The sequence below is a fragment of the Saccopteryx leptura genome, chromosome 7, assembly GCF_036850995.1.
Source record: "Saccopteryx leptura isolate mSacLep1 chromosome 7, mSacLep1_pri_phased_curated, whole genome shotgun sequence".
Taxonomy (NCBI): Eukaryota; Metazoa; Chordata; class Mammalia; order Chiroptera; family Emballonuridae; genus Saccopteryx; species Saccopteryx leptura.
In genome coordinates this window covers 63661977-63689502 of record NC_089509.1, presented here as the reverse complement: position 1 = coordinate 63689502, position 27526 = coordinate 63661977, and the positions used below count along the sequence as shown (strand labels likewise).

The following is a 27526-nucleotide window of genomic DNA, read 5'->3' as shown; positions in this document are numbered from 1 at the left end:
ACCTCTTATCCGTTCTGAGTGCGTGTGTGCCCGTGGAGACGTCCTAGACACATCCACTCTACCTAACCGTCTGGTGGCCAGAGCTTGAGTTGTGGAACGCCAATTCTCATCTCTGATCACTCCAAGCACTGAGAGCGGCCATAGAGGCACAGGAATCTAAACCTGATCCAAAAGCACTCCTGGAGTGCCTTATCCGAAATCTCTTCCTCCCTAAAGAAGAAGAAATGGTTCGTCTTCTCCACTGTGGCCAGGCCACAGAACCCACAGAATAATCGAACCAGGTGGCCTCCTGAAGGGACTTTCGGTTTTAACACTCACCAATTTAACTATCGCAAAAAAAACTGGGAAATGGTTGGAGATCCCTTACATTCAGGGCCTCTAGTATTTGCGCTCCCGTCCTAATCTCTGTGCCACCTGTTCTACGGTGCAAGCCCTTTTTGGCCAGAGAAACCTCACCTAAACCCTCCACTTCTGATCTTTCCTCCTTCACTGACCCCCAACTCTCTTCCTCTCCTGCATGGCTCCCTCCATCCTATCAGGCTCCTCCCCTTCTTCCCTGATCCTGTTTCTGATTCACATGCAAATACCAGTCCCTCTTTCCCCTCTCCTGCCGGCCATGAGCCCCTCCCTTCTCCACTGTGTTCTTAAGCCCCTCCCCCATCAGTCCACCCTCTGCCAGCCATTGGCCCTCACGCCAGTTTGCAGGGCTCCTGACCCCACGGCCCAACCCTGATCTTCTTGCAGGAAGACCTGGCTCTGTCCTGCCTCTGGCTCCGGAGTTTCCACCCAGATCAGGGTGCCGGGCTCCCCAGGAGCCCCCCTCCTCTTATTCTCAACCCCCAAACCCCTATCTGAGACCTGATGAACATGGAATTTAAGGTTTTTAATGTTCGAGAGGAAAAGGCCGAGGCTGTTCGCCAGGCTCGCATGCAGCAGAAGGTGACGCTCCAAACCCAGGCTCTTGTGGCAGCCTGGAGGCCGACAGAGCAACAGGGGCAAGGCATAGGAGGTGCCCGACCCAAGTCCGGGCCACAAAGAGGAACTGGTTGCAACAGAGTGACGCCCCAGATGGGCAGAGCATCGCCCCCTGGTGGGCGTGTGGGTGGATCCCAGTAGGGAGTGGCAGTGCCCCTGCCTGAGGCTACCAACTGAGCCCTGCCCTAACTGCAAGCAGCCCGGTCACTGGCGGAGCAATTTCCCCCTTCAGGTAACAGGCTCTTCCTTGCGCCTCTACGTGGAGGACAAGCCACTCAAATGGGAGGCCAAGCCAGACAGGTGGGCCCACCTCTCGAACTCCTAGACCTCATGGACGACAGACGTGGCCCGGACTCGAAGATCCCCATCACCCTTGCCGAGCCCAGGGTAATACTGCAGGTAGCGGGTAAGTCCCTCTCATTTCTTGTGGACACAGGGGCTACCTCCTCTGTTTTGCCATCACACTCTGGACTTTTAGTTCTCTCACAGGTCTTGGTTATGGGAATGGATGGAACCTCTTCTTTTCCCCTTCACATGCCACCCCTGACATGCAGTTTGGACAGAATCCCTTTTTCACACTAGTTCTTAGTTATGCCCTCATGCCCTGTACTCCTCCTGGGTCGGAACATTCTACAAAGTCTCAGAGCCACTATCCAGCTGACAACATCTTTCTCACTACCAAGGGCTCCCCCATAATCAATACTACCCTCAAGCTTGCCCCCATGCAGGATTGCTGGCAGTCAGAACCACTAAGCCCTACCCGTCTCTGGCTCACTACAAGGTTGGGCCCTGCAGATCCCCCTGTTGCTCCTGTCCCTCCCACCAGGAACCTGCCGCCAGACTGAGCTAAAGCAGAGCCATGCTGTTCAATGAGACTGGCCCAGCGGAAGAAAGCATCGGGGTCCTCCACCGTCTGCAGGAGAGACTGCACAGGAACCTCTCTTGCTACAACCCGCTTAACTCCTGGTGGCAGCCACTCATCCTCACCTGGGCTGCCCCTATCCTAGATCCTCTCTAGATCCTCTTCTAATTATCAGCATATTACTCATATTTGCTCCTCTTTTTTTTTTTTAATCCTTACATGACCGCATCGCAAAGTTTCTCGAGTCACGATCAAACAGACGTTCCTACACCCCTATACGCGACTCCCCTCAAAGTCAGCACTTTCCCACCTCCCCTCCCCACAGCACCCCTAACCAGCAGGAACTAGCCAGACGAGCAGGAGCACCCCTATCTAACATAAAAGGTTGGAATGTGAGGTTGGTGGGCAATGGGGGAAGGTCACGTGAGGAACCAGACCCAGGAACTTCTGCTGGAACCGCCCACACCCATGCGCACCAAAAGAAACTTCCCAGGAGTCCTTTGGAAAAGAACGACCATCTGTCAGCCAATGAAATTTTGCCACGTCATATCAACTCGCCTTCAACCTGACAATCCTATAAATTACCCCCCACACAGATCCCTCCATTCAACTTCTCTGGCCCCTGGCCCCTGGCCCCTGGACCAGAGAACATTGTCTGGGAAGTGCTCTGAATAAAGCTTTTATTTATTATTTTTAATTTATTTATTTTTTTTGTATTTTTCTGAAGTTGGAAACAGGGAGGCAGTCAGACAGACTCCCGCATGCGCCTGACCGGGATCCACCCGCACGCCCACCAGGGGGCGATGCTCTGCCCATCTGGGGTGTCACTCTGTTGCAACCAGAGCCATTCTAGCACCCGAGGCAGAGGCCACAGAGCCATCCTCAGCGCCCGGGCCAACTTTGCTCCAATGGAGCGTTGGCTGTGGGAGGGCAAGAGAGAGACAGAGAGGAAGGAGAGGGGGAAGAGTGGAGAAGCAGATGGGCGCTTCTCCTGTGTGCCCTGGCTGGGAATCGAACCCGGGATTCCTGCATGCCAGGCCGACACTCGACCACTGAGCCAACCAGCCAGGGCAATAAAGCTTTTATTGTTCTACACTTCGCGGCTATGCCCTTACTTCTTCTTTGGTGGGAAAATACCTTACAACAACCATGAATTGATGCTTCTCACCTCTTTCCCTTTCTGTTTGTCTGTTTCTCTCTTTTTCTTTCTCTCCCTCTCACAAAAAAGAAAAAAATGTCTATAGCAGCACTGTTAAAAATAGTAAATATCTATAAACAACCCAAATGCCCATCAACAGATGAAATGAGTGAACCATGGAATATTCATACAATGATATACAATAGGGTAGTAGAAAGCAGTGAACCACACTGACACATGCAACAATATGGATGAATCTTAGAATTAGAACATTAAGTGAAAAGAGTATATGCTATGTGAAGCCTTTTCATAAGGCTAAAACAAGTAAAATTAAAATATGTTCAAGAATCTCATATAGATTCAATGAAACTATATAAAAGGAAAGCAAGGTATTGAGCATGATAGTTACCTAGGATAAGGGAGAAAAGAGCATGGCTTAGGAGGCATCAGTATCCTTTGAGTCAGATGCAGGATAGTGTGGGAAACAGGCTGCAAGTGACAGTTTAGATTTTGGGGGGACAGAGGTGTGGGGGACTCGCAATTAGCTGACAAGGTCCTCGCTACCCATCCCCCCACCTCACTTGCTTGATGAGGTTGCTAGAAGCTGTGGGAGACTATAAACTGACAAAGATCCTTGCAGTTTAAGGCTTAAGTTGCTAAAGGCTAAGCTCTTTCCCACACCTCCATGTTAGCTATGATGCTGATTGTTTTTACTGTCTCATCCCTCATGTTCCTCAAAGAGACTGGAGGCAGTTTTCTTTTTACCCTTTGTTTTTTCTGAAGTTAAGATGTTATGCATGGTGGAGAGTTTTTTGAACTGGGAGAATTCTTGTTTTGCCTCAGAAATGTAACTTTGTATCTGAGCTCTCCATTTTTCAAATAGCTTTGCTCTCTGCACTATAAATAAAGTGTTTTGGGGGTGCAGGCTCACTCTTATAGGTCATCAGTTTACAGGAGGCCTCCTGATCCCATCATTTCTCTTCCTGTGTTTATTTTCTAATCCTCCACTGTTCCCACTAGAGACCTGCAAAATTACGAGTCCCGCTGGCTTGGAGAGAATAAAGGTCCCGCCTTTTGTGTTGGGTGGTGATGTCACTGGCAATTATTACATTAAAGATAACCAGCAAAACAGCCCTGGCCAATTGGCTCAGTGGTAGAGCATTGGCCCAGCATGTGGATGTCTCAGGTTTGACTCCTGGACATGGTATACAGTATTGATTATGATATATAGGCAACCATCTGCTTTTCCACCCCTTCTCCTTCCCCTTCTCTCTTTCACTCTCTCTCTTCCCTTCCTGCAGTCATGGCTCAATTGGTTTGAGTGCATCGGCCCCAGGCACTGAGGATGGCTCCATGGAGCCTCCATCTCAGGCACTAAAAATAGCTTGGTTGCAAGCATGGACCCAGAAAAGCAGAGCATAGGCCCCAGATGGGGGTTGCCAGGGTGGATCGGGGTCCGGGTGCATGTGGGAGTCTGTCTCTCTATCTCCCCTCCTTCCATTTGAAAAAGAAGAAAAACAAATAAAAAATAAAAAGGTAACTAGCAGAATAAACAAAGAGAAGACTAGAAGAGAACTATGCATGGATCAATAAAAGAGAGTGTGTCAATGATCAAGGATTCTGATTAGCAGTTCATGCACCTGAGATTTAAGAGAAAAAAATGAAAAAGGGAAAAAAGAAAATAAATTATGTGTGCAGAATGTGATATATTGCATGTAAATTTTATTTCAAAATAGTAAAGAGGGCCTTGGAAAATATCTGTTCTAAAAGGGGGAGCAAGGTATCTGATAGGGTTGCAAACCACTGCTCTAGCCAAATGAGGGTTTGTTTTTACTATAAACTCTGAGCCTCTATGTTACATTGTATCACTCAAAGCACCACACATATTGTCTCGGTTGTGATGTGTTTTACATATATATATTTGTGTTATTCCCCCTAGACTGTACATTTCTCAAAGTTTCTGGATTCTCCACAATGCACAGTGCCTTGGATAGAGTAAGCAGTCACTAATTGGTTGGTGAACAAAATACAATATTTAAGTTGGTGCTTCAATTTCTTAAAGAAGTGAGTTTAATAAAGACACCAATTTATGCCAGATCACTGTCCCTGCATGTTCTTGAGTTTATCAGGAACTCAGGATTACAACATCTGACGTATCAGGAGAACATCTACTCCTGAACAACAGATACTTAACTCAGTAATTTTGTCCCAAGAATTCTCAGTAGCTCCATTTATGTAATAATAATAGTTAAAATGTATTAACTACTACTATGGACCAGATGCTTGGTAGTATTCTGAACAAAGAAATTAGTTTGGTCCCTGTTTTACCAATAAGGCAACTGCAATTCAGTTGAGGTTAAGAACATTTTCCATGTCTACATTGTTGGTGATGGTGGAACAGGGAATTGACTTCAGATGTTTTTATACTGAAATAAATACCTTATTCAAATATGCTATACCGCCAGGAGGGGCATTTTCATGTATTGATCAATATTTTGTTTTTTTTCTTTGTCCTATGTTTTTCTAGGTCCTTTATAGATAGGATGCAAGATCAGCAGGGTTCTGGGGCTAGAGAAAACCAAAACTATTTCTAAAGGTTAGAAGACACAGAAAGGGCAAAGAACCCCTCCGTGACAAAGAGATCCAGAAAAAGCATTGACAGGTTTATAAAACAAAATAATGTTATTAGATTCTTTACTAGAACCTGATTGGTGGTGGAACTGTGGATAAAGCATCAACCCAAAATGCTGAGGTTTCCAGTCCGAAACTCTGAGGTCACTGGCTCTGAGCATAGACTCGTCCGTGCAGGGTCACTGGCTTGAGTGGGGGAAATGTCCACATGATCCCAAAGCTCACCAGCTTGAGCCCAAAGGTGGCTAGCATGAAAAGACAAGGATGCTGGCTTGAGCAGGGAACACTGGCACAGCCCCAGTGAAGGCACATATGAGAAGCTCAATGTACAACTAAAGTGAGAGCAACTATGAGTTAATGCTTCTCACACTTTCTCCCTTCCGGTCTCTGTTTCTCACTCTCTCTCTCAATAAAAAATTATTTAATAGGAGAAAGCAATTAAATCAAATAAAATTTACAAATCACTCTCAACTTCCTAATCATATATAAAAACCATTCCTTTCCAAACTATATGAAGGCTCAGTCCCAAGACATTCTCATCCATTCACGCAGCAAGAGGAGTCATTGAAGTGAATGACATCCTATACACCTAAGACAGAAACTCTGCCTTAGGAAGAGAAGCCACTGGGAGTTCTATTCTGCACAAGGATCTCATGATCTCCTGGGACAAATGGTGAAGTGCATTTGAACGCTTAATGAAGCCCCCAGAGTAACACACTCACACAAAAAAAGGGAGATAAAAGTGCTTTGGAATCTTTGGAAGTGTCCAGGAAGTGTGAGGGTAAGCATTTAGGAAAATTAATGCAGGTCCAGGAGAGACAGGTTGGTGACAGAGACCAGAAGAGAAACAGCAGAAACTGGAGAGAAATATACAAAGTTGAAATATTTCTGAGGCAGGATTGTCAGAACTGAATTCATTGGATGTGGGGAGTATGGAAGCAGGAGGCTTAGAGGACAGGTTTGGTTTCTGAGTTGATCCCTTTGTCCACTGGTACAGGTTCTGGGAGTGCGTCATAACGCTCTACAAAGTTAAGAGAAAAGATTTAAAAACTAATACAGTACTTTTCAGACAACTGGATGGCTGGTCATCAAAGCTTTCATGGGCGACTCTCTGGTGGAAAAAAGTTGGAGGTTTTGCAAGCCAAACAATGTATTCAGAGACTGATGACATCTTTCTTTAAGAAATATAATCTTGGCCTGACTTGTGGTGGCGCAGTGGATAAAGCGTCGACCTGGAATGCTGAGGTTGCCGGTTCAAAACCCTGGGCCTGCCCAGTCAAGGCACATATGGGAGTTGATGCTTCCTGCTCCTCTCCCCCTTCTCTCTCTCTCTCTCTCTTCTCTAAAATTAATAAATAAAAATTTAAAAAAAGAAAAAAATATAATCTTGTTTGATCAGGCGGTGGCGCAGTGGATACAGCGTCAGACTGGGACACGGAGAACTCAGGTTTGAAACCTTGAGGTCACCGCCTTGAACCTGGGCTCATCTGGCTTGAGCACAGGCTCACCAGCTTGAGCTTAGGGTTGCTGGCTTGAGCGTGGGATCATAGACATGACCCCATGGTTGCTGGCTTGAGCCCAAAGGTTACTGGCTTGAAGCCCAAGATCTTTGGCTTGAGCAAGGGGTCAAGGCACATATGAGAAAGCAATCAATGAACAACTAAGGTGCTGCAACAAAGAACTGATGCTTCTAATCTCTCTCCCTTCCTGTCTGTTTGTCCTTATCTGTCCCTCTGTCTCTGTCTCTGTCTCTGCCACAAAAAACAAACAAACAAACAAAAAACAGAAATACAATCTTCTGACTGTGGACTTCAAAGACCTTTCCCAAACAATTTATTCATTTCATGGCCATATTACAGAAATGAAAACAAGCATAGACAGGATATATCTGACCATGAAAGGTACCACTCTTGGAAGAAAGAAGTCATATTATGCCCAGCCAGGGCACACAGGAGAAGCGCTCATCTGCTTCTCCACCCCTCCCCCTCTCCCTCCTCTCTGTCTCTCTCTTCCCCTCCCGCAGCCAAGGCTCCATTGGAGCAAAGTTGACCCAGGCGCTGAGGATGGCTCTGTGGCCTCTGCCTCAGGCGCTAGAATGGCTCTGGTTGCAACAGAGCAACGCCCCAGATGGGCAGAGCATCGCCCCCTGGTGGGCGTGCCGGGTGGATCCCGGTCGGCACATGCAGGAGTCTGTCTGACTGCCTCCCCGTTTCCAAGTTCAGAAAAATACAAAAATAATAATAATAATAAATAAATAAATAAAAGAAGTCATATTATGAATCATGTCTTACCTCTTGGAATGAGAGCAATGAAAAATGCTCAAATGAAGTGATTTGGGTAACAACCCTAACAGTGTATTTGATAGCATACTCCAACTGCAGGGAATGAATTTCTCAGTGGCAGTGCCCACAATTGTGTCTTCTTTGCCAATTACTTTTTCTAAACCATAATGTTATTGTAATCTAATAAATTAGTTTTGATAAAGTTTGAAATAAAAACTATTTGACCCTGGATGGTTGGGCCAGTGGTAGAGTGTCAGCCCGGTGTGTGGAAGTCCCGGGTTCGATTCCTGGCCAGGACACACAGGAGAAGCGACCATCTGCTTCTCCACTCTTCCCCCTCTCCTTTCTCTCTATCTCTCTCTACCGCGCCTGCAGCCAAGGCTCTATTGGAGCAATATTGGCCCCAGGCACTGAGAATGGTTCCATGTCCTCTGCCTCAGGCGCTAGAATGGCTCCAATTACAGCAGGGCAATGACTCAGAGGAGCCAAGCATCAACTCCTGGTGGGCATGCGGGTGAATCCCGGTTGGACACATGCGGAAATCTGTCTCTCTGCCTCCCCCCTCCTCACTTCTCCCTTTGGAAAAATACAAACACACACACACACACACACACACACACACACACACACACACAAACTATTTGATCAACCTGGCTGTTTGATGCAAAAGACAGTGCACTGGATGTCTAGATAGAAAGAAACTAGTTGATCAAAAGCAAGATATATCAAGAAGAAATATACTCACAAAGACTAGGGGAGATTTCAAAATTAATATAAAACTATGAAATATCCCCTAATTTTTGTGAGCAGTGTATATTACTATATAAAATATTAATAGAGCTGGAACTACCAGAGAAAAAAGATTAAGCTCTCAACAAAGTTAAATTTCTCACAGTCTGAACATAAATAGTCCCAAGTGTTGATGTAGCTATAGTCTTTTCCAAAAGTCTTAAAATATTGAACACATGCTCCTATCAGTGATTACAAATTTGGCACTAATTTATTCTTTTCTCCCCAGTGTCGGGTGGGTGTGGGGAGGGGGAGACAGGAGGTAGTGGAAGGAGGGTCAGTTCTATCAGCATCAGTGGACACAGAGGGACAAATAAATCAAGTTGGACCCCAGGGGAAGCAAGGAAACTGAACCCCTCACTTGGTCCATCTTGCAGAAAATGGTGTGGAGTGAGCAAACAGAAATAACAATTTAGAAAAGGATTTTGCAGAAGGGCTTCCTTTACCAAGGAAGATGTTTAACTACAGCTGCAGTTGAAATACTCATAACAATGTTTACCAAAAAGAAGTGGTTAGTTTTACAAGAAAAATAAGAAACAATTTCCAATTAGTTTTAAGAGAAAATGCAGTAATAAGTATTTCAAAAAGTGCTAAAAACGGTATGATTCCACACATAGGTGGGATACAAAATTGAGACTTATGGGCATAGATAAAGAGTGCAATGGTTACCAGGTGCAGGGTGATGTGGGAAGGGGGAGAGACCAGGGAGTTGGGGGAAGGTAATAAAGAGGGACAAATACAAGGTGATGGAGGATGATTTGACTTTGGGTGATGGGTATACAACATAATTGTTCAAATGATGTGGAGATGTTTACCTGAAGTCTATGTACTCTTGTTGATCAATGACACCCTGTTAAATTTAATTTTCTAAATTAAAAAAAAAAAGGCAAGAGAATGCAAGTAGACTATGCATGGAATCTGGATCATCTTAACAGGCAGAAAGATAAGTGTGTTTAGAACATCATGCTTGCCTTACCAGGCGGTGGTGGTGCAGTGGACAGAACATCAGACTGGCACACAGAGGACCCAGGTACAAAACCCCAAGGTCGCTGGCTTGAGCCTGGACTCACCAGCTCACCAGCTTGAGCGTGGGGTCGTTGGCTTGAGTGTGGGAATCACAGACATGACCCCAAGGTCGCTGGCTTGAGCAATGGGTCACTTGCTCTGCTGTAGGCCCTCAGTCAAAGCACATATGAGAAATCATTGAACAACTAAGGTGCCACAACAAAAAATTGATGCTTCTCATCTCTCTCCCTTCCTGTCTGTCTGACTCTCTGTCTCTGTCAAAAAAAAAAAAAAAAAAAAAAGAACATCATGTTTTAAGCTTCTATACATTTTGCCTGAATGGAATTCTTCTATGTGGCAAGCAAGCCTCCTCTTATGCAACATAACCAACAGCATTTTCTCAAAGCTTAATTCCTTTCAATATAGCACCCACCACGAGCTTTCTTATTCTAGGAATGGTACGATACACTTACTTTTTTATTTTGTTTATTTTTTATTATATTTTACTATTTTAGTATGGTTTCAGGTGTATATCATAATGGTTAGTTAAGCATCTACTTTACAAACTGCTCTCCCTGATTTTCAAGTACCTACCTGGTACCATACACTGTTATTAGAATATTATTGACTATATTCCCTATGCTATATTTTACTGTTTGTGACTACCAATTAGTACTTCCTAATCCCCTCTCCTCTTTCACACAGCTCCCCCAAACTCCTCCCCTCTTGTAACCACCAGTCTGAACTCTGAATCTCTAAGTCTGTTTCTGTTGCACGTTCGTTTAGTTTGCTCTTTAGATTCTACATGTAAGTGAAGTCATACGATAATGCGCTCACCTTTTTTTTAATTTTATTTATTTATTTATTTATTTTAGAGAGGAGAGAGAGAGACAGAGAGAGAGAGAGAAGGGGGGAGGAGCAGGAAACAACTCCCATATGTGCCTTGACCAGGCAGCTCCAGGATTTCGAACTGGCTCAGTGTTTCCAGGTCGACACTTGATCCACTGCGCCACCACAGGTCAGGCGATACACTCACTTTTTGAGATATGTTTCAGCTTTTCAAGATTCTGTTGGAAACATCCTTTATGACATTTTATAATACCCCCCCCCCATTTATTGCTTCCCAGAATTTCTATCACTAATTTTAAATGTTTCCAGGTCGACACTTGATCCACTGCGCCACCACAGGTCAGGCGATACACTCACTTTTTGAGATATGTTTCAGCTTTTCAAGATTCTGTTGGAAACATCCTTTATGACATTTTATAATACCCCCCCCCCATTTATTGCTTTCCAGAATTTCTATCACTAATTTTAAATGGCCTTCTTTTGCCATCTCCCATCCCCCTCAAAATGAATCTATTCCCCAACTGCCTATCAGAGACTAAATAAGTGTCGGTCTATCACAGCAGCAGTGACGGTCATGCCAATTTCACACTGTGATTTGTGCGCTCATTCCATTTTGAAAATGACCCTGCCCTCCATCTGTCTAAGCAGAACGTCCTGCTTTTGTCGAGCCAGGCCTCGCAAGCAGCAGCACATGAAACAGGGGGGAAGATACGGAACAACCTCTCTCCTGCCCCTCAGCTGCCATGCTCACAGGTCCCAACACAGAGAGGAACAGAGAAATTCAGGGCAGAACAGATAGTCCAGCTATTTTTCATATATTTCCAAGAAGCCATCTGAAGGGGAATGCTTTCATGATGCAACTCAGAAACAGAGAGACAGACTAAAGATATAAAAGGCAGTAGTATCTTGTTTCCATGTTCTATCACCTTGCCTTGATTTAAGAGCAACTTACACAAGGTAAACAGCTCAAAATTACGGATTTAAAATACATAAGGATTTAAAAATATTAAGCCTTTTGGATAATTATTTCTTCCAAGAGATAAGTGTCATTCAGGCAGGCATAAAGGTTCTAATCCAGTGGTTCTCAAGGTGTGCTCCTGGGTGCACTGGTGTGCCCTAGACTTTCAGGTGCGCCCTATGGTATTCCAGAGAAATATGTGCCTGCTGGGGACCAAAAAAACAAAAACAGGGTTTCTGGAGTTTAGATTTTTGGGGGACAGAGGTGTGGGGAATTGGCTGTAAGCTGACAGTCTGCCCAACCCCCCACCTCACTTGCCGGTTTAGGTTGCAAAAGGCTATTAAGCTGTGGTGCTGGATTGTTTACACTACCCGCCATGTTCCCCAGAAAACTGGAGGCAAGATTCTTCTATCCTTTGTTTGGTGTAATGTTAAGATGATAGGTATGGTGGGGGTTTTCTACACTCAGCACAAGAGTAAAAAGAGAGGAATTCTTCAATGTATTGACGAGGAAATGAGAGTTTGCCTTTCAAATATAGGCCCAAACATAGAAGAAATCGCTAGGACACATCAGGCTTATGTTTGTCATAAACGTAAGAATGAAAAAACTTAACACATTCATGCTGGGACCTGTCGAATTTACTAAATCTTACTAAGAATGTATCTCTCTCTCTCTCTCTCTCTCTCTCTCTATATATATATATATATATATATATATATATATAAATAACTTTTTTGTTGTTTTTTTTATTTCTTAACCCTCTTTTTAAAACATTCTAAAAAGCATAACTCAAAAAATGTAACTTAAAATGTTTTTTAATGTCAGAATAAATTTAATTTTGTCATATTTATTTTGTTTAATTACCATAAAAGCACATTTGGACTTTATATTTTTTCTTTAATATTTGACTTAATTATTATAACATGTTTCTCAGAAATTTGTATATAGTGCACCTACAATTATTTGTAGGATTTTAAATGTGCCCGGACTTCAAAAAATTTGAGAACCACTGCCCTAATCCCTGATAATTGAGTAGCTCTAGCCAGCATCCCTCAAGCCATGAAACTCCTTGGCTTGAGACCAGAAAAGACTGCAGCCAGAGAATATTTTGGAAGAAGCCTCCGAGAAGGGCTATAGTGGTCTTCCTCAGCTGCTTTCTCTGGGAATCTCAGGAGGTCTAGGACCCCACTCAACCCCTTTGAAATTGGGGTAGTTTGTCCATTTCTTGGTATTCATACAGTAGAAGGTTCTTTGTCCAGTCCCAAACCAAACACACTTTTGCCAAACTTCTCAGCAAGGGAAAAGAATGTATAACTAGATGAAGTCAGTCACTAGACTGTTTAGCATTCAGATGCCTTATTAAAGTCTCCTTTAAACTATAACAGGTGACTAGGAACTATACCACCCCTCAAAATCACTTCTTAACATCTGCTCACAGCTGCACCTCAGGCCAGGAAATTCAAATTCTTCTGCTCAAACCAAGTTGGTTGTTTGCTGTAATGGAAAAATAACAACCCAAAAAGCAAGACACTAGTATTCCCTCAAACTGGGTTTTTATGTGATACACAGATTTAATTAATTCATCAGTATTCCCTAATGAATTTATGTTTTGGATATCATGGCTCAGCTGCTTCCTTTCTCTATCTGTAATATGTAGAATACAGGGGGATTATTAAAATTAGAGATAATATATGTGAATAGTCTAGTAGAGTGCCATGCAATATGATTGATGTTGGCTCCAAAACATGTACACAGAAAAGATTTATGGGCAGCAATACCATTGAACAGGCAGATAAGGGATTTGCATTAAAGTCTTTAATTATATAGCCATGACATGCTTTTATTTGGACTATGTTTATTTTGGGTGGTTATGAGGCTAATGAAAATCATAGAAGGCCATGAAGACAACCCCCTCACCCAAGGCCACCAACAGAGGCATCGCATATGATAGATATTCATAAATTACAGTTAATTTTATGACAAAAAATGAACATTTACCACCATCTCACCGGGATGAGCCAGTTTTGTCTTTTGCTATTTTTCTTCTCTAATGCTTGACTGAAAAAGTGTATTTATCTCTGACAAATTCTTCAGTCTCCAGGTCATTCTAAACTATGGGTATATATATTTTTATTAGTGATCCAATAAAATTTTATAATTAAGTTTGCCCCATAATAGGCACTATTAAGTTCAAACGAACTTATACAAAAATAGCCCTGAGGTAGTGTCATGGAATCTAGAGCATCTATTCCAAATACACGACAAAAGAAAAAATAAAACCCAGAATGGTTTCTTGTACAGTCCAACAAATCGCCACAGAGATCTTCAAACTAAGAATCTGAAAGAAAACTAAAGTGTAGGTAATTTAAAACAATTTTTTAACTGAAAGAAAGTCCTATTTTTATCTTCCCAGTGATATCCGGAAACATTAAAGTCTGACAAGTACAGGCTGTGTTATGTCTCCCTCTCTGTCACACATATACACACATTAATAGTCTGGCTAATTAAGTAGGTGGTAGGTCTGGGTTAGAAGAGCAACTGTGCATAGAAAAAGGAACACGTTTTGGTCATGGGTTTCTGCTCGTTTTTTATTTTTTTTTCCATCCTTGGAAAAAACCGAGGTCATAGGTGTCTTCTATGTTTCTCCTTTGTAGTGAAACTTGGAGAGATCAGGGAAGTCTGTAGGGCCAGATTAAACTCCCTCTTTTCCGTTCTCGTTTGTTCCACTAAAACCACGGGGAACCACACGGTGCGATGACACCGTGGGAAAGACTCAAAAACGAAAGGGAGTTCAGAAAGTAAAACTTCCTCCCCCACACCGGAGACCGAAGAAACCCAACAAAGAAGCAGCAACCCCACCTACAACAGGAACACAAGCTAAGCCAATCCTCATTCCCAACCGCGCAGGATCCTTCCCGCAGAGATTACGCCTCCCAGCATGCAGCGCGAACACGTTTGGCGGAGCGACTGGACTGGTGCATGCCGGGAAGTGGAGTTTAGGTCTCTGAATTACCTGGAGGCGCTTCCTCTGCTATTACAGACTCAAGTCGCTCTGACTCTTGGATTCTTCCGGGTTCAGACCAGCTATGGAGACCCTCACATTAGTGATTTCTGTCTAATCCTAGTCTGCTCCTTCCGCTAAAAGTAACTTTGGGAACACGCAAAAAACCCGAACAAACATTCTTTAACGTCTGCCGTTGCCGGTTGGCTTGTTTCCTTGGTAACTAGGACGCACAACCACTGTGACCGTGATGGCAGGGCTGGGCGGTACGCAGATCTCCGACGGGGAGTTCACTGCGGTCGTGTACCGGCTCATCCGCGATTCCCGCTACGCCGAGGCGGTGCAGCTGCTGAGCGGAGAAACCCAGCGGATCCGGAGGAGCCGCGCGGGCCTGTCGCTGCTGGGCTACTGCTACTACCGCCTGGAGGAGTTCACGATGGCGGCCGAGTGCTATGAGCAGCTGAGCCAGCTGCACCCAGAGCTGGAGCAGTACCGCCTGTACCAGGCCCAGGCCCTGTACAAGGCCGGCCTTTATCCGGAGGCCACGCGGGTCAGCTTCCTCCTCGTGGACAACCCCACCTACCAAAGCCAGGTCCTCCGTCTGCAGGCTGCTATCAAGTACAGCGAGGGCGATCTTCCCGGGACCAGGAGTCTGCTGGAGCAGCTACTGAGCGGGGAAGGGGGAGAAGAGAGTGAGGCTGAGAACGAATCAGATGCCCAGGTCAACCTGGGTTGTGTGCTGTACAAAGAGGGACTGCGTATGAGGCTGCGTGTTCCAAGTTCTTTCTTTGCAGCCCTGCAGACCTCAGGCTACCGGCCTGACCTTTCCTACAACCTGGCTGTGGCCTATTACAGCAGCTGGCAGTATGCCCCAGCTCTGAAGCTTGTCGCTGGTATTGTTGAGCATGGCATCCACCAGCACCCAGAGCTAGGAGTGGGTGTTACATCCCAGGAGACAGACCACAGCAGACCCAAAGTGAATTTTATAAGTTTTATTGCAAACCTGCGCACGGACTGCAGGCAACCCATGCAAGGGAGAACTGCAGCCCCGAGCTTCTAAAATGGCTCCTTTTTATAGGGTGGCTATCTAGGCTGAGCAAGCAAGCAACGTTTACAAGGGCGGGAGAGGTGCGATTAGCTGACCTTGTTCTTAGCTAAGTCCCTAGGGTAGGGCTTCCTTGATGTTGGGTACATAGAGTTCTGTGGAAAATATTGCTACATTTCTAACGGTTGTTGTTGTTGTTGTTTTTCTCCAGCCATGTACTGGATGTACTCAGTTTTCATGGCTGGTGGCCTGCACCTCTTGTCCTTAGATGTCACATGGGCATGACAACCGAGGGCATTGATTTTCGCAGTGTTGGCAACACTTAAGTCTTTCACCAGACAGCATTGGTGGAAGCCTTCAACCTCAAGGCAGCCATAGAATACCAGCTGAGAAACTATGAGGCAGCCCAGGAAGCCCTCACTGACATGCCACCTAGGGCAGAGGAAGAGTTGGATCCTGTGACCCTGCACAACCAGGCGCTAATGAACATGGCTGCCAGGCCTACGGAAGGGTTTGAAAAGCTACAGTTTCTGCTCCAACAGAACCCCTTTCCCCCAGAGACCTTTGGCAACCTGTTGCTGCTCTACTGTAAGTATGAGTATTTTTACCTGGCAGCAGATGTCCTGGCAGAAAATGCGCACTTGACTTATAAGTTCCTCACACCCTATCTCTATGACTTCTTGGATGCTGTGATCACTTACCAGACAGCTCCGGAGGAGGCTTTCATTAAGCTTGATGGGCTTGCAGGGATGCTGACTGAGCATCTTCGGAAACTCACTGTACAAGTACAGGAAGCAAGACACGGTTGAGATGATGAAGCTGCCAAAAAGGCCGTGGATGAATATGACGAAATCCTGGAGAAGTATATTCCAGTATTGATGGCCCAGGGAAAAATCTACTGGAATCTTCAAAAGTATTCAATGGTAGAAAGATCTTTCACAAATCTGTGGACCTCTGCAATAACCATGATGTGTGGAAGCTGAATGTGGCTCATGTTCTGTTCATGCAAGAAAAATATGAAGAAGCTGTCGATTTTTATGAACTCATAGTCAGCAAGCGAAATAACAACGTTCTCAGTGTCAGTGCTATTGTACTGGCCAACCTCTGTGTTTCTTATATTATGACAAGTCAAAATGAAGAAGCTGAGGAATTGATGAGGAAGATTGAAAAGGAGGAAAAGCAGCTCTCCTATGATGACCCAGATAAGAAAACCTATCATCTCTGCATTGTGAATTTGGTGATAGGCACACTTTACTGTGCCAAAGGAAATTATGACTTTCGGATTTCTCGAGTTATCAAAAGCTTGGAACCTTATAATAAAAAACTGGGAACCGATACCTGGTATTATGCCAAGAGATGCTTCTTGTATTTATTAGAAAACATGTCAAAACAGTCATGCTTCCTGACAGTGTTATTCAAGAATGCATCCAGTTTCTAGAACACTGTGAAGCTTATGGCTGGAAGATACCTGCAACTGAACAACCACTGGAAGAAGAAAGAATGCATATTGGAAAGAATATGGTCATATATGAATTGAGGCAGTTAAAAGCGTTGATTTATGAGGTTACAAGATGGAATATGTAGTCATGTTCAATAAACAATGGCTTATATTACAATGGCTTTATATCTGTATTTTGTACTGTTTTATTTGTATTTAGCCATTGGCATCTTTACTTTGTTCCAAGTTGAATTTTGTACACTTTAAAATTATAATAATAATAATTTGATTAGCCTGTTTTTAAAACCTTCACTAAGTGAAATATAAGAATTTTGACACCTAGATTTATGAAAAATTTAAAACTGGATGGAGATACTGTTAGAACTTGTAGTGCCTATGTTTCCTCTCCTTTGTTATTATTTGTGCTTTGTTATAATTTGTTATATTTGCGCAAGGATTGTATTATCTGAGGACTCAGCACTGGCAAGTCTAGAATTGAATAATTATATATTTTCTGGCCTTTTAATAATAACTCTAGGGATTATTTGTCCTAGTGTCACCATTTACTCTCACTAATTTGTAATGCATACATTTTACATAGGATTTAGTATGTTTTGCCAGGATTTTTCAATATACCATATTTTTCGCTCCATAAGAGGCACTTTTTTTCCCCAAAAGTGGAGGGGAAAATGCCTGTGCATCTTATGGAGTGAATGTTCTTTTTTTTTTTTTGCTGCTGCGGGTTCCCGGACAACTAGAAGAGTATATGAATGTTAAAGTCTCTTCTCATTTGTTAATAACAGTGCCAATGGTTGTTAATACTGCTGTTGAGTTTACATTATTGAAATATTGTATATTTTATTAAATATTTTAACACACTATTTGGTTCAGATTTTTTTTTTTCTTATTTTCCTCCTTAAAACCCTAGGTGTGTCTTATGGTGTATCATAGAGAGTGAAAAATACACTAGGTATAATGGTTAATGTAATCAAAATTACTTATTATTTTATTATTACCAAAATTACCTGTTGTTATTATTATTATTATTATCTTTTTTGTGTGTGTGAGAGGAGGGGAGGCAGAGACAGACTCTGGCAGGAACCCCAACCAGGATCCACCCAGCAAGCCCACTAAGGGGCCAATTCTCTGCCCATCTGGGCCCTTGCTTCATTGCAACCAGAGCCATTTTTTAGCGCCTGAGGCAAAGGCTATGGGGCCATCCTCATTGCTTTGGCCAACTTGCTCTAATCGAGCCTTGGCGGTAGAAGGGGAAAAGAGAAAGAGAGAAGTGAGAAGGGAAGGGTGAAGAAGCAGATGGGCTCTTCTCCAGTGATACGCTTCTCCTATGTGCCCTGACTGGGAATTGAACCTGGGACAGCCACACACTGGGCTGATGCTCTACCACTGAGCCAACCAGCCAGGGATTTGTTGTTATTATTTTTAAGGTGTAAGATTCAGTGGGAAATCTTGTGCTCTTAACAGAATTATGGTTCTATGTTGTTGTGCATGGTTTTCTTTTGTTCTGTTAGGAAATAATTTGGCTAGGTGAACAAGATAGTTATACTATTATTATTTTTTCTAACTTTGCTCTCATTTACCTCTCATAGTGACCCATAGTAGAGGTAGGCTGAGTACTCAGTTCTAATTCCTACCTTTGTGTTTCCTACTTAAGATATGTTAATGCTAGAGTTGTTTCCATGTTGTATCCACTTGGGTAGGCAAAAATCTACACTATTCCTATGACCTCACCAAACTTCTCTCCTACCTCCATCACAGATAAAAGGGTCAATTCTGAAACTTTATCTGGCAGATTCACAATGCTAGTTTCATGTTCATAGCCATCCCAAGATAGAACACCACTCATTCTGCTAAGGTGTTTCATTTTCTGTACCGTACATGATCTTTACTATTAGTTTCCCCACCCCTTTTCTCTCCATAAACTGTTGAACCCCAATTTGAACTGGCTTAGAAACCAACAAAAGTGTTAGGTTGAATTATATGAAATTGCTAATTTTCAGTTTTTGACCTACATAAGTAGGTCATGGTTATGGTTCAACCTTACAGTTTTCTACTGAAAGTTAGAGAATCCCTGCCATAAATTTTTTTTTCCTTCAAAGAGAAATCACTTAATCACTTAGCCTCATAGGTACCCAGATGAAGTATACTCAGCACAAATCCTCTGTAACATGACCTCCTGGATGCTCAAATTGTATTAGAGTTATCAGAAATTTTGGTTTATGATTTGAGTCCAATGGTCTTGAATTCACAGCATTTTTTAATCGATACCATTTACCATTTATGTTTGACCCCATATTTTGAGGACAATGTGTAATGATCACTTCAATGCATACCATTGAACAGTTCTATCTCTATAAAATGTTCTTTAACAAACTTGTACTAAAAACGCTGTTGCTTTGTGCAATAGCTCTATGCCCATCCTAATCTTCATAGCCCCTTATGAGTTGGAAAGTATATAAACTGAAATCTTATTTTCAACAGCCATGTTAAAATTCTGATTTTATTTTGCACATTTTCTCTAAACTATTCTTTAAAAAAAAAAAAAAAAAGCATAAAGTGTAACATTAACCACCCAAAAGCGATGTTTTCCAGATTCCCTTTTGCAAAGAGCTGAGCCTTTATTCAGCCACACTTTATTTACCCAGGTGCTGTGTGTTTGTGGTTTGCCTCTGTGTAATTTAGCTTTTCAGAACATAAAAAGCTTTTGAGAACAGTTTTAACCCCTTGCCGCTGGGCAGTTGGGATTTCCTGGTGAGTAATGCATCAGGAAATCCTGACTGCTCCTACCATTGAGTAAAGGAATAAAGGTCAATCATGGCATTTGTCCCCTTTCTTTCTGTGGTTCTCCAGAGAGGCACCCACTGGGATTGATAGATTGCTACCCTGTGACAGCAAAGACTCAGGAACCACACCTACTGGAGAAGACTGGCTGGTGAGGGCATTCCTAACTCCCCAGGTACTTATTTTCCTTTATTTTTAGGTTACGCCTTTAAAAAACTCACCTTCAAAGTACTCAGCTCTGCTTATTGATATTAACAGGCTAATGACTTTACAATGACTCCATATTTTGCCATTTGAATGAAAGCTTTCATTCCTAAAGTTCTGATGAAAAGCTTTGTTTATGCTCATAGGGCATTATGTACTTAATGCTAAAAGCAGTTTTCTTCTCCAAATAAAGGTTTCCCTGTATTTCTAAAGCTTTTACTCCTTTAAAATTTCCTCATAGTATCTGCATAGCATATTTTAAAGGGACCAAATATTAAACCCCGTATTTCATATTAGTCAACCTCCCCATCTCCAGATATGTTTAGAATATGAACATGTTTGTACACAACTAGTTATTTTTATTTTCTCAGACATGAACAAGAACTTGATCTTCCTGTGCAGAACAACCAAGCAGACTCCTTTGACCAGTGACATGACACACCTGCCAAAGGATTCATATTCCTCGTGACAGCCTCTCTTTGAATTTGGCCTCAGTTGTGGTATGGATGTTCACACTAATGCCATTTGTAAAGGTCAGGTATACAGTGGCTAACCCTGACCCATTCATGGACAGCCGGGAAATGGAAAAGCTGTGTGAGGATGGAGGTGGGTCATTGAGCAATGAGAGGAGATTACCCTCCCACCAAAAGGGGTGATATGGGAACATTTGGGTATGGCCTCTCAGATTTCAGAAGAGCACTTCAGATGAAATCCTTACAGAATTGTCAGTGATGTTTGACCCAAGGCTTTGTCTGTAGAGGGCTACCGGTAGATGCACAAACAAATAAGTTTACTAGGAAATGTGAGTGAGATAAGAAGGATAAATGGCTTGAAGGAGAAGCTTTAAAGGAGTAACGTTCTGACCCCTCTGCCCTATTTATAATCCTTGTGTGGGCTCGTTTCCACACTGGCATATGAAGAGTTAGCAGTGTTGAAAGTCTGTCCACGTAAGCAGAGTGTGGCTACTAAAACTACCCAATTTAAAAAAGATAATATTAAAGAAAAACTTTACATTTTCTCAGTATTTTCTAATGCATTTTTTTGGGTCTTTGTCTATTTCTTAATAACTGTGGGTGATATGGAAATATCTTGGAGGTTTTGCTTTTCTTAGGGCATTCTCTGTCACATGGTAATAGTTTCCGAGCACTGGTCTGACTTGCAGCTCACTATCGATCATTCACTAACTGCTTCTAATCCCTTGTTGACCTACCACTATAATTAAAGTGACATTTGGGTTTTTTTGTATTCATTTACTGGGCTATGTACACCCTTAGTTTTAGTAACTGGGTTCTTGGTTGTCCAAGCACATAATTACCAATACTGTACCACCAAATTCTAAACTTATACTTTCATTCTAGTTGTAAGATAGATGCAACTCTTTGAGTGCCCTAATGTAACTCAAATCCTTCTGCAACAACCTTAATTCTTAAGTTAGCAATTTTAACTTGATTTTTCCAAAGAATCTAGATTGGCTCTACATTATAATACAACATTTCTTTAATCTTAAAAAATTCTTTTCATTTCTAGTCTATCTCTAGGAAGATGTATAATTTACAGTTACAGATTATGCTTACATTTTTAAGTGCGGTTCAAAGGTGTATAATATTAAAGTTATAAAAATGAAAATTTATTAAGTCCATTAAATAAAGCACTTCCTTTTATGAGTTTTATAAAGGCATGGATGGATTAAACATTTACAGAGAAAGACACCATCTGAGACAAAAGGCTTACGGTATTTCTATGGTTGTAGTCATGAAGACAGCGGCTTCCACTGTACAGTCAGAGGAGGTTCCATTTCTTCTGCATTTTTCTTTTTTTTTTTTTTTTTCTGAAGCTGGAAACAGGGAGAGACAGTCTGACAGACTCCCGCATGCGCCCGACCGGGATCCACCCGGCACGCCCACCAGGGGCGACGCTCTGCCCACCAGGGGGCGATGCTCTGCCCATCCTGGGCGTCGCCATGTTGCAACCAGAGCCACTCTAGCGCCTGAGGCAGAGGCCACAGAGCCATCCCCAGCGCCCGGGCCATCTTTGCTCCAATGGAGCCTTGGCTGCGGGAGGGGAAGAGAGAGACAGAGAGGAAAGTGCGGTGGAGGGGTGGAGAAGCAAATGGGCGCTTCTCCTGTGTGCCCTGGCCGGGAATCGAACCCGGGTCCTCCGCACGCTAGGTCTTGTGCATTTTTCTGTAGACCGACTACCCAGCACAAGCAGGGAAGTGGCCAGCAAAGAGGCCCTGGATTTAGTTAGACCTGGCTGGCTATCTCAGCAATGCCTCTCTACCCAGCTACCAACAAACAGTAAGTGTAACTCAATTTCAGTAAACCTGTTATTTCACAAGTGAAAAGGGACTGATCTACTCACTTCATAGGGTTGTGAAAAACAATCATTGTCTAGTGTAGGGTTAAGTACATACACAGTGTCTAATAAGGGGAGAATTAAAAAGGAAATTATCAATGCAACAATTAATTCTAGGGTAGTGTTCAGCAAAAATACACAGACTCATTCAGAATCACTGAGACAGAGAAGGGACCTCAGAGATTTTCATTTTACAAAAGAAATTAGGCCCAAATAAGGAAAGTGACTTGTAGAAAAAATAGAGCATACACAAAATTTCCTGAATGGAGCTCTTTCCACGTGTTTATAAACTTAAGAACTCAACCTTCTCCTGTTATTTTACAGCTTTACAGTGACAAATTTCAGTCACTTATTATTTTTTTAAATAGAATCACCCAGCAATTCCATTTCTTTTTTTTTTAATGTTTTCATTTATTGATTTTTAGACAAAGGGAGACAGAAACACTGATTTGTTGTTCCACTTATTTATGCATTCATTAGTTGATTCTTGTATGTGCCCTCACCGGCGATTGGAACCTGCAACATTGGTGTATCAGGACGATGCTCTAAAGAGCTGAGCTACCTCAGGCAGGAGCAGTCATTTTTAAAAAGAGCATCTTCTCAGCTTAGCACAATGAGGTACAAAGGATGTGACAGAACTATGTTAGAATGTTGAGTTCAGAGGTTGTCCATCAGCCATTTCTAGGCCCAATCAGCAGATCACATCAGAAAATGGGTTCATGACTGTACTGAAAGAGAAATACCCCTGAAGGCAAACACTGATGGCTCTACGACCTCATTTGTGTAGCAAATAGGGTAGCACAGGACCTCCGAGGGTAGCACAGGAAATTAGAGAAGCAAGCTTTATTAAAGTGTTTCAGTCTGGCCGCTACAATATTAAATTAAGTAAACGTAATAGCACTTTTTTTATTTTTTTATTTTTCCGAAGTGAGAAGCGTGGGGAGGCAGACAGACAGACTCCAGCATGCGGCTGATCAGGATCCACCCAGCACGCCCACCAGGAGGCGATGCTCAGCCCCTCTGGGGCGTCGCTCTACTGCAATTGGAGCCATTCTAGTGCCTGAGGCGAAGGCCATGGAGCCATCCTCAGCACCTGGGCCAACTTTGCTCCAATGGAGCCTTGGATGTGGGAGGGGGGAGGAGAGAGAGAGAAAAAGGGAAGGGGGAAGGGTGGAGAAGCAAATGGGCATTTCTCCTGTGTGCCCTGACTGGGAATCAAACCCGGGACTTCTACATGCCGGGCCAACGCTCTACTGCTGAGCCAACTGGCCAGGGCAATGTAATAGCACATTTAATGTTTGGCATAAATGTTGATTCATTGAAACAAAAAGACTGTTTGTGTTCAAAATGTAAAAATATGAGGTGGACAATAGCACGTCAAGTGGAAATGTAATTGCATGAACGCTGAATGTTCTTTCACAAGTGTGTTATTATGTGGGCCTTTGTGCACTTCAGATAGCTGCCATTACTTGGATGAGAACCCAGGCAGACAGTACATTTCTCAGTTCTACTGATACCCAAAGCTGGATGGGACACAAAATATTCTGGGTAAGAATCAAGATTCTAAAACCTAGAACTAAAATTCAGTAAGATACAGATTTTAATGAGGATAAACACTGGTCATGAAGCTTTTAAAAAATCAGCCTTACAGGGAGATATGGACAAAATGACACATGCAGAAAAGACAAACCTTGTTAAATTCAAGTTCAGTGTAAGAAGACAGTGCAATGTCCACCAAAAATGCATTTATTAGTGAATAGAAAAGGGAAATCATTGGTATGTACCTACTACTCTGGAACATTCAGGATTAGACACCTCAACTTAAACAATATTAAATAGGTATATATAAAGAGAGATTAGGATGGTGAAGGATGTGATAAGAGCAAAAGTTGACAGATCTGGGGGAAACATGAGCTGCCTTAAACACCTAAAGAGTTGCCCTAGTAGAGCAATTGAAGAATTCTTTATGACTACAGAAGACCAGAGTTACACTAATGTATATAGAAAAGGGAGGCAGATTTCAGCTGAATAAAACATAAACCTCTTAATACTTGAAGATTTCAGAAGTTGGAGAAGGCCTCCTGGAAAGGCAGTAGACTGCCACTTGGTCACAACAGATGGTCAGCAGACTTACTGGTGGGATTCTGCTGGTTCGCACTGGTTCAGCAGAACTGATACCTAATTTTTTGTTGAGTTCAGTGAACTGGTTGTTAAAGTGGTACTTGTAATCAGGGTTCTCTCTAAGGTGAGCACTTGGGCAGCCGCCCAATGTGGAAATCACAAATTTACATTCCTTACTCTTTTTTAACGTTCATCTGCACAACAGCATATTCTAAACGTCCGTAGTAATGATCATTCTGTCCATAGGTGAGAAAAATTACAAGTGAGGATGCCAGTCAAGAAGCAATATGGAAATATCTTAAATAAATTTATTGTCAAGTATTATTTAATATTTTTTCATTAATATTTTAAAACTCATAACAATCTAGTTTTCTGTAGCTCTTTTATTGTTCTTGTATAATATGTATGAAATAATAAACTACCTTTCGGTATATCATATTTTTAACTTAAAATGGTCATTAGAGCAGAAAACCAGTTGTTCAATTATATGAATCCAATCACTAGCAAGACTGGTTATCTGCTTATGGCAGGGGGATGGGGGAGGTTAGACAGCAATTTTATGTTTGGGAAAAATTAAGATGAGATGATTTCTAAGGTTCATTCAGTGTGAACTAACGTAAACCAAGTAGAAAACTGCTTTCTTTAAATAATAAAAGATAAAATCTTAGTGTGGCAAATTATTATTGAAATGTAAAACTGGGTTCAATAGGTCTAATTCTCAGTCATTCCAGTGCCCAGACAGCTACAACCTTCCCTCTGGGGTGGGAGCCATAGGCAGGGACAGAATCAGCATCTGTGCACTTGTGCGCCACTACTGGAGAGGCTCCTACGGGTACAGGCTGTATCCTGCTCATTCTGAGTATGTAGCATCATGCTATCAACAAGTCAAGTGCAATTAACATGAAATAAACAACAATTACTGTAACAATTAGTGGTTTCGGTATTGTTTTATTTTTTCTCAGCACGTTTTAAAAATCACACATGGGCATTGGCTTATAGAACAGTACAGTCTAGGAAAAGCAAAATAAGGAGAATGGAAATATTCACTGAAAGCACAGTTTAGAGACTATGTGGAGCCCTTGTGGAAAACAGTATGGCTCAGCCTGAATTGCAAAGCTTTGCTGGAATCTTAGGAATTTTCCTTCCTACTACATATCCACTTTTAGACTATAAACGTAGAGACGAATTGTTTGTATGCATTAGTTACAGCAGTATAATGGCTTACATACAAGTGTTTACCCACATGTTGTTCCCAAAAGATTACTACAGTACTGGCAGGAATAGGTACTGCCTTGGAGGAAGACTCAAGATAAGATATTATTCAAGTCAAGTTGCATCAGAGCCAAACAAATTCACAGGCTTAGCAAAAAAGAAAAATTAAGAAATATAACCTACACATACACATTTCTTATAAGATTGATAATTGTCCAGGAACAAAAATATTCATTATTCTGAAGGCACCATCACACAAAAAAAGGACTAACACATAACATAAAAAAAATAGAACACACACACACACACACACACTTGCTCCTCAGGGAGCTGTGTAAGCAAACATCAAAAAGCATGTAGTGGGGATCTCAGGGACCAAGTATGTCACACCCACCAAGCCACATGTTAGGGCTACTAAGTTGGGGCAGTAGAAATGAAAATGTAAGACTGAAAATACATACACATCCCATAGACTGAACAGATGTTAGGTGGGAGCGCAGATCCACCATAGTTAGTTAAATGCACTAGAATAGGTGATCCAAACCTACACTGTGGAATTTTCTATTTCTACACACAACTACTTAATTCCTGATGTGTTCTTGAAAAGGAATAGCCTTGAACTGCTAAACAATCTTTTTTAAAGGCTTATCCTCTTCCACTCATTTTAAACAATGGCTATTTCATGAGAAAAAAATAACAAGGCACTGTGATCTTTTGGGGATATTCTTTCAGTAGCTCAAAAGATAATTATTCATAGAAACTGTGTACCAGCACAAGCATTGCATGTCCTTTTGGATATATGAACAAGACTACTTGAGTTAAACAATATGTTTCATAGGGAGTTCATGTTGTTCACGAAAAACACTGCATTAACAAAAGATGCATTAAAAACAAATATATATGCTTAGTAATCCACATTGAAACTCTCTTTTCCTTTTCTCTATTTAATTTGGTAGTCTCTAAAAAATTGTTCCTAATGATACTTAATGTATTATTTTTTTCATTGTGGGGGAAAAAAGTATAAAATAGTCTTGAGAACCAAAAAATAATTTTTCATGTTTACTGAACTAGTTACTTAATTGTGATGATTCTTTGGCATGAGTGTTCTACGGATCAGTGGTCCTTATATTTGTGAAGGATTTGAGGATCTTCCAAAGTTCAAATGGGGAAAGCTTCAGGTTCACAGGAAACTAACCACTTCTTAGGAATATAACACTGATTTAAAAAATAATTAGAAAATGATTAAAACCTAGCTAAGAATATACTCAGCTATAAATCAAAGGGATTGCTGTATTTAGGTTGCACTTGATTATGCTTTACTAATAAAATTATAAAAATTATTTTCAATTTAGTGAAAATATGAAAATGAAAAACTAAAGTTAAAAGGAAAACCCATATGCAAATAGCTTCACACTCCCTTTGAAGGAAAAAACCCTCTTAGACCCAGCTCCATTTTATTAATAACATAAATTTCTACAAACTGTTGACATTACAAGTAGTTTTTACAGAAATTTCATAATAAAGACAAACACTGTTTGGCTTAAGAAGCAGAAAGCCGAGGAATTTACATCCTTCATATCAGACACTGTATTTCAATAGTTAAAAAAATCTTTTACGCTTTCTGGACTTTAGCATCAAAGTATATGTTATTTCCTTTTTAGGAAATTGAAATAAATAAAAATGAATTTACTGACTGTGGCTCATTTGGGAACAGGAAGCCTTGGACCAAGCAAAGCTTCCCTAACTTATAAAGCCAAAGGCAACTCTGGACTCTCAATCCTAAAGTGGCACTTATTATTTCTGACTTCTCTCCCCTCATGAGCTAAGTAAGCCCTAATTCAAATCAAAGTTGCTAAATACTA

The 27526-nt window shown here is 42.0% G+C and overlaps 1 protein-coding gene across 1 annotated transcript; it reads left to right on the top strand.

Annotated features, from left to right (window-relative positions):
* Window positions 1-14519: 14519 nt before the first annotated feature.
* LOC136378469 (intraflagellar transport protein 70B-like) lies at window positions 14520-17842 on the top strand. The gene is given in 4 exon segments (XM_066345438.1): window positions 14520-15435; window positions 15822-16459; window positions 16462-16923; window positions 16926-17842. Coding segments are annotated over 4 exon segments (1989 nt in total). The 5' UTR covers window positions 14520-14740; the 3' UTR covers window positions 17120-17842.
* Window positions 17843-27526: the final 9684 nt, after the last annotated feature.